Genomic DNA, 13,826 nt, shown 5'->3' on the forward strand with positions numbered 1-13,826 from the left:
ATTCTACCATCTCCCAATTCCATACTATTAGGAGTGACAGGCTGTTTAACAGGATGTGCTGGCTGTTGATAGAATTAAGCTTTGAATACATAGATCCACTTGCTCAGATTTTCTGCTAATCTGTTGACAGAAGGGATTTACAAAGTACTCACTCTTACCTTTGGGCTATAATTAAATGTAACATCTAATTTTATGATAACAGAATTGAATTTTGAACATTTGCTTTTAATTATTAAGGGCTGACAGTAACCAATAATAGATACAGACAGGATGAGTTATTGACTTTAACAGTGTTGAAGAGCTAAATTATCATTTGTGGATATATTGTTTTTATTATGTCAAATGTATGATCATTTGAGACATTTACATGTGTCAAGATCAATATCTCTTCCAAACCATTTCCTGTTAATGCTGCCATCGACTCTACTCATACAAACTAAACAACTTCCAAAATATTAACAAGCAGAGTAAAAACTTGAAATCACCAAAATCCATTATAGTATTTAACAGCTATTTAAAATCGATAATTAAATATTGCATGCATATATATCTACATAGTTTATATATATATATATATATATATATATCTCTCTCAAGATAGAAAAAATAGGAATACAGAAAATAGGAACGGGAGGAGGTCATTAAGCCCCCTTCCCTGCTCCATTCATTATGATCATGGCTGATCATCCAACTCAATAGCCTGACCCTGCTTCCCGCCAAACCCCCCATCGCCGCCCATAACCTTTCATCCATCGCAGATACTGCAGTTCGTTTTGTAACAATTTGACAATACTTACACTCCACCAATTACTCGAACTGAGCCTACTCCTTTAAAGCCATCCTCCCAAAGATTCTTCAAATCTGAGGCATCTTCACAAATTTCCTTGAAACGTCCATTAAAGAATGTTTTTTCAAATATGGTAACCTAAAGCAATATTTGTCAGATAGAGTTAAAAGCAATGTTCGCTGGGAGAGTTGCTTCACAAAAGTTCAACTTTTCAAAATTGAAGGAATCTTATGAATGTCATCCTTCAGATTCGTCTTTTCAAAAGATTCTCCAGAAGCTTGGAAATGTGAAAACTCTGCAATGAAACTACACTGTAAACCTAAACAACACACAATAAATATCATTGTCTTTTAGAGAGAGTAGCGAGCAAACAAATTAGTCAAGTGGATGCAAAAGAATATTAGAACCTAATTTTTTTTTTGCCTTATTGATTTCTGTGGTGATTATTAAAATCAGAAAAAAATGTAGCTGAGGAAAACCATTTGTCCCAGCTTACCTCTTCCAAATAGAAAACATAGGGCACGATCTACCGGCCGTGTCCCACCCGAACGGGGGCGCCACATGGCTGTTAGATGCCAGGAAAGACTTCTTCCGGGATTTACCTGGTCGCTACACCTCACAAAGTCTAACAGGATCTTGCAGGATATTGTGATCTAGATCCCGCCCAGTATTTGGTGAGTAATTAGTCTCATTCTAATATGCAGTTCACTGATCTACCGAGGCGCTGGGATCTAACCCCTTCGTCTCAGAGACCCAAGACGACTGGCATTCAGTACTGGTCCCCACAAATGGGGGGGCTCTCCTAGGGGATTGGAGGCCCCCGGGTGATTGGCCTTCGGGTAGGGTGGCACCCTGGCACTTCTGGTGCCACTTTAGCACTGCCAGCCTGATACCCTGGCAGTGCAAACTGGGTGCCAGCCTGGCACGGCAAAGTTGTACAGATGGCAATACCAGACTGACAGTGTCAAGATGGCAGATGGGGATTGGGCCTCGAGGGTGCCCTGCCCATGTGAGGTGGGGTGTTGGGGGACCAGAGAACCCCCTTCTAGCTGAGCTAAAGTTTTGGGGCAGTCCACAGGTCATGTCGGAGGGGGTTCGAGAGATCGGGCGGCATTTAAAAATGGCACTCTGATCTCCTCCTGCACTGAAGAGTCCTGGTGAGCAGAACTCCTCAGTGCAGGAAACAGGACTAAGTGCAGCCTTGGTGGAGCATTTCCCGCTGAGGCCCCGGATTGCAACAGAGTCCAGTGTGACAGCATGGTCCATCTCGGCGCTGCGGGCACCGGGAAGCACCCAGCTAAATGCGCACAACACGGGACTCTGTTGTAATTCGGTTAGATCGTGCCCTTAGATTTATTTTAAGGCTCTTTTTCCATGGGTTCCGAAGGATATAATTACTTCTGTGTAATTATACTGGCAAATAGAGTTAACCTCAGGTATGGTCAGTATGAGTGTCTGTCAACTAAGTTCAATTCCAGAAGTTGCTGCTGAATATAAATAAATTGAGCCCTTGTTGAGCTCCGAGTGGTGTTTGCCGCACTAATGCTCGTATGTGCAGAATGAAAAGGTATATGGCAGGGTCTCAGGTGTTTCTAAATCAGCAGTGACCTGCAAAGCACATGAGAATTATTTGATTTTACAAAGCTGATTTAGCAAGAGGCCTTACCGAAACCTGTAAATAAGATCACAAGATACGTCGGAAAGAATTAGACATTTGAAAATTGATTTCTAGAATAATTTGCTTCTGTTCAGTGTCAATAATTGACACCAACTTATTAAAACAAACATCTTGTTACTTCTATTCCCTGTTTTGAAATTAAAGGATCATGACATACCTGAGGAGCCATAGGTCTTTCCACTTTTAGCCCACCCTAAACAAAAATCAGGAAAAATAATTATACTTTATTACTTTAAATGGAATAAAGATTGTTTATATTTAGAGAGTGTGAGTAAGCAGGAGCAGTTCTTTGCCACAGAAACATAGAAACAAAAACAGTTAGAGTACAGAAATAGACCATTGAGCCCATCCATTCCATCCAGGCTTTCTGCAGTAGCAATCTGACTAGGCCCACTCAGCCACCCTTTTCCCACAGTCCGGAAAATATTTTCTCTTCAGGTGTTTATCCAAATCCCTTTTGAAAACTATAATTAAATCTCCCTCCATAATGCTCAGGCAATGCATTCTGGAACCTAATTACATGTCATTTTGGGCTCTTTTGCCAATCACCTTGGATCTGTGGTTTGCTCCCCTTTTGAAAATGGGAACGATTTCTCACTACCTACTCTGTCTAGCCCTCTCCTGATTTTGAGCAACTCTATCAAATCTCCCCTCAACCTTCTCCAGGTATACCAATCCTGTTGTGTTATGTAATTTGGAATAACACAAGCTGCCACTTGATGCAGTTTTTGATGCTGAGGATACACCCTGTCTCACTCTGTAGATGTTGGTCTGTGGGAAGAGGCGGCGTGTGAGTGCCTCATCCCTTTTATAGTGAGATGATAGGAACTCCTCACTCATGAACAATGTCCCGTTATCCGTGACTAATACCTCTGGTATCCTGTGGGTACAAACAAAAGTGTCATAATTTCTCCATAGTAACTCATGAGGTGGTCATCCAGTGCATATCCAGCCACTTGGAGTGGGCATCTACGAGGACCAGAAATATGGACTCCAAAAAAGGCCCAGCAAAGTCTGTGTGCAACCACACCCAGGGGCACCCTGGCCATTCCCAGGGATGCAGGGAGACCAACGGAGGGAGCTTCTGGTACTCCTGATATGCCGGGCTCACTTTCAATGCTGGCATTGATCCCTGGCCACCAAACATATCTCCTCACCAGCATCTCGCCAGAATCTTCCTCTTTGAAGTCCCCGAGTGTCTACTATGCAGGTCTGCAAGATCAACGCGTGGCCCGACAACCATGTGAACTCCCCCGAGGAGGAAAACATCCTCCACACTGTCCTCCTGCTGCTTCATATTGTCGGGCTACAGGGCTGCCGGGGGGTTTCCCTGTAATCCACCGTGTAGAATAGATCCCCCTGGGTCCACGCACAAATTTGCACAGCTGTCACTGACAGAGTATCCATGAAGTTTAGTCTGTCACTGATAATGAGGGGGACTCACAGGCAGCGGGAGATGACTGAGGGCATCAGCATGTGCGATTTGCACCCCTTAACGATGCTGAAACGTATACTCATACACTGCTCATAACAAGGCTCAGCGTTGAACTCGGGCTGAGGCTATTGTGAGGATCCCCTTGTGCTCCTTGAAAAGGCCAAGCAGAGGCTTATGGTCCATGATGATAAAGAAGTGGTGCCCGTAGACCCATTGATGACATTTTTTCACCGCATAAATCACGGCCAATCCTTTCTCTATCTGGCCGTCGCAGTGCTCTGCATCTGCCAGAGTCCTAGAAATATGCGCTATTGGACATTCTGTGCCATCGACCCATTGATGGAACAGCATTGCCCCGATGCTATTGGGGAGGCGCGCACGTGAGGATGAGCAGCAGTGAAGAATCATAAAGCTGGTAAGATAGCAGCTGCCTCTTTGCCCTGGCAAACACTTCCTGTTGTGGAGCTCTCCAAGCCCATCTTTCATTCTTCTTCAATAATGTATGAAGAGGTGCCAGCAAGGTGGCCAAATTCGACATGAACATCCTATAATAGTTCACGAGACTCTCGGTTCAGTTGTGTTTTCTGGTGTTGGTGCTCCCTTTATGGCCTGGACCTTCTCCTCCACTGGGTGTAAACCATCCTTTTCCATGTGGTAACCCAGATATGTGACCGCCTTCTATTGAAAGACACACTTGTCTCTCTTCAGGCAGATGCCTGCTTAGGAGAATCGTCTGAGAACCTCTTCCAAATTGCCCAACTGTCCTTTCCCGTGTCCCCCATAATGAGCATGCCATCTAGGTATACTGCCATTTTGGGTAGCTCCTGGAGGAGGCCTTCTATTACCCGCTGGAATATCGCACATGTGGAAGAGACTCCAAATGGCAGTCGAGTATACTCATATAGAGCCCTGTGGGTATTGATGGTCATGTACTTTCAAGAGGCAGTATCTAGATCAATTTGGAGATATGTGCTTGACTCATATCCTGTTTTGTGAACGAGCTAGCTTTGCGTACAAATCCTCCACATGTGGCATGGGATATCTGCCCAGCCAAGAGGCCCTGTTTACGGTCATCTTTAATTGCCACAGAGGCGTACTGACTTATCCGGCTTCAACACCAGGACCACTGGTGCGGCCCACTCCACAAATCGGACCAGACATATGATGCCCAAGCTCTCCAGGCGTCATAACTCAGTGTCCATCTTCGCAAGCAAGGTGTAGGGGACCTGTCATGTTCTGCTGTATTTGGGCTGGGCCTCGGGGTTGATGTAAATTCATGCCTTGGCCCCTTTATTTCACCAAGGCCCTTCTGGAATACCTATTTACCGACGACCTAGTACAGGCTCCAACTTTCTCTGAGTGCCACATTGTTAATCCCGCACACCGAACGGTCCCTTAACATATCCTAAGGATTGACCCAATTCGCAATGCTCAGCCAGCCTTCAGAGCTGTGTTTGAAAGTCCGTAACTGACTCCCCTGGATTCCGCACATCGGTATTAAATCAGTACCATTGCAAGTCATAATGATTGGAATACGGCACCACCAGTTCATCAAAGAACTTTTAATCCAGGAAAGCCAGGTACGTTGAGCCTTTAATTATGCCGAAGGTTGGGGGTCATATAGGCAGTCAGGAGGATTACCCTCCATTGGACCTCTCCACTGATGCTGCTCACCTGGAAGAAGAACTGCATTCGCTCAGTGCATTGGGCCCAGTCATCCAGGCCTGCATCAAAGGCCTCTAACTTTCCAAAGAGCGAGATTTTCAACCTCTATTGAACACATTGCTGCATGGGACATCCAGAATCATAATCAATGCTTTTTCCTCATTGTTCGTATAAAGACCTTGGAGGCCGAATAGTTGAGTAAATGGTGGTTTACTCATGGTCAAAGGAAATGGCCACTACTGTGGGATATACATACAGTATAAGCAGCTGGGACTACCAGGATGCTGGTCTCTGCCCAAGTTGGCTTTTATACAGTCTAATTATAAGCCCCAGATTGGCGGACCTCCACATGCTAGCAGGGAGATCGATGAGGATATCCCCGTGAGACTTGTGTGGGTTATTCTATAACCCTAGGTCTTACTGTTCTTGGACCCTTTTTAGCACTGTACCCTTTAGTTTCCATTACCTCTCCTTATTCGTCCTATCAAAACACATCTCTTCACACTTCTTTGCATTAAATTTCACTTTAAATAGTATTACTACATACCCACTAATTCCACCAATGCCCTCTTAAAGTCTATCACTATCCTCCTCACAGTTCACAACACTTCCAAGTTTTGTGTCATCTGCAAAATTTGAATTTTGCCTGTACATCCAAGTCATTAATGTCGATCAAAAAACCTACGGTCCTAGTCCCTTGTCTTTGTACTCTGCTTTCTCCAGCCCAAAAAACAACCATCCACCGCTATTGTCAGTTTCCTGTCACCTACCCACCTTTGTATCCATACTGCCACTGTCTATTTTATTCCATAGGCTTTAATATTGCTGATAAACTATTATGGAGCACTTTATCAAATTCCTTTTGGAAATCCAGGTACACAATATCAACTTTATTACCCACATCAACCCTCTCTGCTACCTGATCAAAAAGCGGCATCAAGTTATTTAAACCAGCTTTGCCTTTTTTTGCAACCAAACTATACTTTGTTCACTTGACTGTTAATTTGGTCCAGGGTTCTCATTTGTAAAAGATTTCCCACCACTGAGGTTAAACTGACTGATGTGTTTGGTTTATCCTTCCACCCTTTTTTGAACAAGGTTTTAACATTTGTAATTCTCCAATCCTCTGGCACCATCCTGTATCTAAAATGAATTGGGAGGATTATGGCCAGCATCTCTGTAATTTTCACCCTCACCATTCTCAGCAACTGTGGATGCAGTCTATCTGGTCCTGACTTAGTAACATTTCAAGCACACAATGGCATACATCTACACTTTTTCATTATACTGCAGAACAATCTAGCTCCAGAGTAATGAGGGTACAATAAATACTGTAGTGATATATTGTTAGCTACCAATGTTATTTGATATATATCGGGGCTTTAGAAATGTGCTCAACAAATATTGTGAAGAGGTGAGATTGAAAGACCAATAGCAATTTGCTAATAGTTTTTCAAAGGCTTATCTTTATTTCTTAAAATAAATTTCAATGCCACATCTCTGGCAAGAGCAGGTGCTTATCATACCATACGCATTTTGAATCCACTGTTCTTTTCATTTCTTCCTCCATTTATATTTAATTGGAAACAGAGTATTATTTGGGAACAAACTTGTGTTCTGTGATGTTTGTGACAGTCACGCCAATGCCTTTGTTAAGACAGTAGACAGGGAATTTTCCACATTAGCATATCTCTTAAGATAACGTACTGAATTCCTTGTCTGAATTTCATGAACAGAAACAAGTGAATCAAGGCTGACATGCTCCCCACATCTGTGTTAATTAACATAACAACAGCTTATGCTAAATAAAAATACCCCAATTTACATTCCACCCTTACACAATGAATTACTTTGAAGGACAGTGATCGTTGTTATGTGGGCACATGTGAAAGCCATTCAGCATCCATCTCACAAGCAGATGTGGAATAAATGATAAATTGGCTTGCTTTGTGGAGTGATGACAGCCTTAACATTCAGGAAGCTGAACTCTTCTTCAAATTGTCTCAAGGGACCTTGAATGTCCATTCAAATCAACAGAACAGTCCAGTGGCTCCGTTTAATTTAATTTTCAAAGAATTGCACCTCTGACAGAGAAACACTCCCTTAATGCTGGTTGAGACTGACACCTTAGATTATGAGTTCGACCAACTGATGTAGGTTCAAACCAACATCTTCTAACCCAAAGGTGAGAACACTGTCAACTAAGTTTCGCTGAAATACATTAAATACATTCCTCAAAAAAAAATCTAAGTTTATATCTTACACCTTAAGGAAACATGATTTCTTTCCTCACCATTTCCAGAGGCCGTAATGATTTGATATTATTCGACTTTACTTCACTTGTTAGTGGGACTGAGCTGTTACCAGTTTCTAGTAGAGTATGTCGGCCACTAAAATTTTCCATATAATAAGCAAACCAACTAGATAAAAGAACAAATATTTTGAACAAGGTTAATGTAATATTCTTGTCGGGTGGCCTGATTTATATTACAAGAATACTTGTAGCTAAAGCTATAAATGATTTATTAACATTAACTGTGGGTCAACTATATACAAAAGAACAGATGAATAAGAATATCATCATGCACAAGCAACCACTCTTTCAGCTCTCCAGTCAGTCCAAGGTCACCTAACTCTAACATTCACTTATATACTAATGAGACTCCTAGTGGTCAGTCAGTGAATTACAACACAACTGTGATATCACCCCAGTTAACTAGTCTCCAGATTAGCAAAAGGCTTTTGATACAATATATATTATTGATTATCTTTGATAATAATACTGTAGTAGATCATTTATTATTCTATACTAATGGAGACAATAGACACAAAAGAGCAAACGCAGCACACTACTATATCGTAGTTATCAATGGTCAGTAGTTTAACCTATATCATGCACCACATGTCAGAAGCTTCTAATGTTCAGAAATTAGTATACCCAAATCCGAGTAATGGAATTGCAACTAGAGAGTTTACATTGAAATTCCAGACCAATTAACATTTAACTTAATTGAAACAACCAGATGATAATGATAAGCAAAGTTGTGTTATTCCCTCCACCTGATTATTCATAAAGGACTAGACGCAAAATACTTTGACGCTGGAAACTTGAAATAAAAACAGAAAATGCTGGGGGCATCTGTGGATAGAGAAACACAGTTAATGTGGGCTTCAAGTCAGGAACAAATGGAGGTCCCCAGTCCACACTTGGTGGGGGTCAAAAGGTGGAACTACGTTCCCAGAGATGGCTTTGTAACTGGCCGCTTTCACATTCGCCATCCTATTTGGGATTGTGGGTGGACGCCTGGTGCTTTTCATCCAATCGTAGGACTGGAAGCTCTATCTAGAGCCTCAGCAGTCTCACCCGGAGAGTAGGGCACTGCTGAGGCAGGTTGGTGACAACACAGAGGCATCATATTTCCGAACAGGGGAAGGCAGTAGGCCCCTCGGATCAGAAAGGAAACTTCCCATAGGAATGTTGGGACTGTGAGGCTGTTTTTCTTGGTCCAACCCCCTCTTTGTACAATGGAGCCTCGGGCTCCAATGGCTCTTCAGACTGGCGCAAGGATCCTGCTTCCTTGGAGCTGGCAGCTTTCCCACCTGTCAGGTGATTTTTCTGCCTTGGGCAAAAATATCCCAAATTAAGGCCGTTACCTTTTTAAATATTCTTTCATAGGGGTTATGCTAGGTCAGCATTTGTTGTTCACCCCTAGTGGTGCTCGAGAAGTTGGTGCTGAGCTGGCCTCTTGAACTGCTGCAGTTAATCTGGTACACATACTCCCACGGTGCTGATAAAAAGGCAGCTCCAGCATTTTGAACCTGTGACGGTGAAGGAACAGCAATGTAGTTCCATGACCGAATTGTGTGCAGTTTGGAGGTGAACCTGCAGGTGGTGGTGTTCCCATGCTGCTCCTGCCCTGTTCTCAATGTAGTGGTTGTGGTTTTGGAAGGTGCTGTTTAAAGAGCCTTGGTAAGTTGCTACAGTGCCACTTGTAAATAGTACACACTGCTGTCACTGTGCCTCAGTGGGGGAGGCAGCAAATGTTTAAATTGGTTAATGGGGAACCTGCTTTCTCCTTGATGGTGGTACGCTTCTTGAATGTTGTACTTGAATGTACGCTTCTTGTAATGTTGCACTCATACAGGCAAATAGAGAGTATTCCATCACACTCCAGACTCTTGCCTCCTTGTAGGTGCTGGACAGGTTTTGGAGAGTCAGGAAGTGAGTTACTCGCTGCAGACTTCACACCAACTGCCTTACTCTTGTCGTCACAGCATTTATATGGCTGGTTCAGTTCAGTTTCTGGTCAATGGAAACCCCAGGATGTTGATAGTGGGGATTATGTGATGGTAATGCCATTGAAAAACAAGGCGAGATAGATTCCCTCTTGTTGGAAATTGTCATTGCTGGCTTTTGTTTGGCATGGATGTTACTTATCACTTATCAGCCCAAGCCTATATATTATCCAGGTCTGAGGAGTTGTGAATGACATTGAACACTGTGCAATCATCAGCAAACAACCCCACATCTGACCTTAAGATGGAAGTAGCTGAAGATGGTAGGACCTTGGATAGCCTGAAGAACTCCTGCAACAATGTCCTGGGACTAAGATTATTGGCTTCCAACAATTCCTATCATCTTCCTTTGGGTTAGATATGGCTCCAAGCAGTGGAGAGTTTGCCCCTGATTCCGACTAACTCCAGTTTTGTGAGGACTCCTTGATATCGTACTCATTTAGATACTGAATTGATGTCAAGGGCAGTTATGCTCACCTCACTTCTGGAGTTCAACTTGTTTGTCCATTTTTAGACCAAGGCTGTAATGAGATCAGGAGCCGAGTGACCCTGGCGGAATCCAAACTGAGAATCCGTGAGCAGGTTATTGCTGAGTAAGTGCCACTTTATAGTACTGTCGATAACACCTTCTATCACTTAGCTGGTGATCGAGAATAGACTGGTGGGGTGGTAATTGGCCAGATTGAATTGGTCCATTTTTTTGTGGACAGCACATATTAGTCCATTGATCTGTACTGGTGCAACTTGGCTAGGGGTAGGGCAAGTTCTGGAGCTGGAATATTTTCAGGGCCCATAACCTTTGCAGTATCCAGTGCCTACAGCTTGACATCATGTGTCGTGAATCAAATTGGCTGAAGGCTAGAATTTGTGATGCTGTGGACCTCAGGAGAAGACTGAGATGGATTAGCTCCTTGGGATTTCTAGATGAAGATTGTTGAAAATGCTTCAGTATTGTCTTTTGCACTGATGTTCTAGGCTCCCCCATCGTTGAGAATAGGGATGATTATGGAGCCTCCGCCTCATTCTTCTGTTAGTTGTTTAGTTGCCCACCATCTTTCATGACTGGCAGCACAGTGGTTAACACTGTTGTTTCACATCACTGGGGTCCCAGGTTCCATTCCCAGCTTGGGTCACTGTCTGTGTGGAGTCTGCAAGTTCTCCCCGTGTCTGCATGGGTTTCCTCCGGGTGCTCCGGTTTCCTCCCACAAGTCCGAAAAACGTGCTGTTAGGTGAATTGGACATTCTGAATTCTCCCTCAGTGTACCCGAACAGGTGCCGGAGTGTGGCGACGAGGGGCTTTTCACAGTAACTTTATTGCAGTGTTAATGTAAGCCTACTTGTGACAATAAGAAAGATTTTTATTGTTATTGTGCGGCAGGACTGCAGAGCTTTGATCTGATCAGTCGGTTGTGAGATCGCCTAACTCTCTCATCACGTGCTGCTTCTGTTCTAACGCATGCAGATAGTCCTGTAGCAGCACGGTAGCACAGTGATTAGCACTGTGGCTTCACAGCGCCAGGGTCTCAGGTTCAATTCCCCGCTGGGTCATTGTCTGTGCAGAGTCTGCACGTTCTCCCCGTGTCTACATGGGTTTCCACCAGGTGCTCCGGTTTCCTCCCACAGTCCAAAGATGTGCAGGTTAGGTGGATTGGCCATGATAAATTGCCCTTAGTGACCAAAAAGATTAAAAGGGGTTATTGGGTTACAGGGATAGGGTGGAAGGAGGGCTTAAGTGGGTCGGTGCAGACTCGATAGGACGAATGGCCTCCTTTTGTACTGTATGTTCTATGTTCACTGTGATGACATCTAACCAGTGCCATCTTGTTGGCTGGGATGCGTGTGTGTGGGGATTGAAATGTGTACATGCGGCTGCAGCTGGTCAGCCTCCTGAGTATCATTCATGGACCTGGCGAATCCCACACCTTTTTTCATTGGAATTGTTTGTGTTCCACGTGGCGCTGGTGCTAGCCCCTCCACAGTAGTTGAATCAGTCCAGGTTTGGTACCAGTTTTGCTGTTGCAAAACTCCATGAATCCGGCCCCAGCATCTACACTTAGTCTCAGAAATGGAGAATCCCGCCCAATGTATTTCTTCCTGGTAACGTGACAACTAATACTGAGTATTGAAGGAAGTTGACAAGTCACCTTTACACTTGTAAAGGGAAGAATGATCCAAATTCAGCGGAGTGCCTGGTAGTGTCCAAAGAGCTGTAGGAATGTGAGAGTAACAATAATGATTGAAAATCAGCTGCTGCAGTGGATAACTGAAGTTAGAATTTCAGAAATTCTTAATTTCCCCTTTGTTCATCTTTTTTCATAACTGCAGTGGATAATCTCTCACGTGTTTCCGTTTAACTTGGTTTATTTCATAACTAGGCCGGAATTCTCTAGCCGTTGGAGTTCTGTGTTCCAGTCGGCAGCGCACCCCTGCCCACTGGTGGCTTCAATGGGAAATCCCATTGAGAGGTAACGAGAGTAGAGAATCCCACCTCCAGAGAATGGCGCGCCATCAAAAAACACATGGCTCGGGACCAGAGAATCCAGCCCATAATCATCATTCATGGCAATGAGATGATGATCCAGTTGTCCGACTCCCATAATAGTCCCCGGACAGGCGCCGGAATGTGGCGACTAGGGGCTTTTCACAGTAACTTAATTGAAGCCTACTCATGACAATAAGCGATTTTCATTTTCATTTCATTTCAATAGTTCATAAAGTCAATCATCTTTCTCAGTCCATAGCATCAGGCAAGTGCATCTTTACAACAGTCTTTACATTCCAGCATATGATAATCAGTTTGGCCGGAAATTTTAGGGTTAATGTGCTGGCCAGGAAGATCAGCACAGAAAATGGTGTTATTCTGACGTAACTTGTCGGTTATGCCATTGAAGGAAATCCTAGGCCCTAGCATCTTTTAATCAATAATTTAATAATAATAATAATAATAATCGCTTATTGTCACAAGTAGGCTTCAATGAAGTTACTGTGAAAAGTCCCTAGTTGCCACATTCCAGCGTCTGTTCGGGGAGGCCGGTACGGGAATTGAACCGTGCTGCTGGCCTTGTTCTGCTGTGCTAAACCAGCCCCTGGTTAATTTATTGATTAATCTTTGATACACAGCAATTTGTTTGAACTGTTGTTTCTATAATGTTCATGCAGTGGAGAGATTCATTGTATGAACAACAACAGGTCCAAAGCAGATCAGTTTTCAAATGTTTGTGAACAGAAAATTGTCTGGAATGGAACACAGATGTAAAAAATGCAAACCATAACTTATCTCACTCACATTCCTGAATTGACAATGATAGAAGATACACTGGGTGTTATTCCACATTCTTCAAAGCAGGTGACCTCACTGTGCAGGAAAGTTTTAATGTCGTCTTGCTGAGGTTCTTGCAAGATTGCAATCTCTGGAATGCTGTGATTCTGCAAAGAAGATAATGCCAGGCTGTTTATTCATTTTGATTTCTGATTTGGAAGTAGCTGATTTGAGTCAGTGATGGATGGCTGGTGTGGGATGGTGTATAATTGTGAACTTTCAACTGAGGGAACACAATTTTATATTCCCTCTAGGACAGGTTGGCCAGCAGTCGGTGTGGGGGAGGGGTACAAAATTGGGCGCTGTGGGAGTGGCGCCATGTCCACCCCTATCCACCTACCTTTGGGCGTTTACATGTCTGTCAGAAATTGAGGCCAAGATTTTACCTGCAGTGAGAAAGGCCGGTGCCAAGTGTCCAGGCCAATCGTTAAAACCCGGTGCCCCTTGTGTCTGGATGGGGCAATTGGCGTGCCCCCCCCCATTTCCCCTCCTCTATCATATTGAACCTGACCCCTTCACCCCCCATTCAACCTAGCCTGCCAGCCTGGCCCCAGGAGGAGACCAGATTTACCTTGTTCTGGAATCCTCTTCTTCAGAGCACTCACTGTAGTCCCCATTATGGCCACTTGCTCACAGAGGCGCTGCT

The 13,826-nt window shown here is 43.8% G+C and overlaps 1 protein-coding gene across 1 annotated transcript in view; it reads right to left on the minus strand.

The window, feature by feature from the left end:
* The window catches only part of LOC119969033, a 139,018-nt gene that overhangs the window by 63,091 nt on the left and 62,101 nt on the right, over positions 1-13,826 (minus strand). Inside the window, exons 9-12 of the mRNA XM_038802174.1 lie at positions 13,148-13,287; positions 7,859-7,985; positions 2,623-2,658; positions 798-925 (exon numbers count right to left, since the gene is read on the minus strand). Coding sequence (XP_038658102.1) covers positions 798-925; positions 2,623-2,658; positions 7,859-7,985; positions 13,148-13,287 — 431 coding nt within the window. The remainder of the gene's footprint in view (positions 1-797; positions 926-2,622; positions 2,659-7,858; positions 7,986-13,147; positions 13,288-13,826) is intronic.

Source organism: Scyliorhinus canicula, chromosome 7, assembly GCF_902713615.1.
Source record: "Scyliorhinus canicula chromosome 7, sScyCan1.1, whole genome shotgun sequence".
Lineage (NCBI taxonomy): Eukaryota > Metazoa > Chordata > Chondrichthyes > Carcharhiniformes > Scyliorhinidae > Scyliorhinus > Scyliorhinus canicula.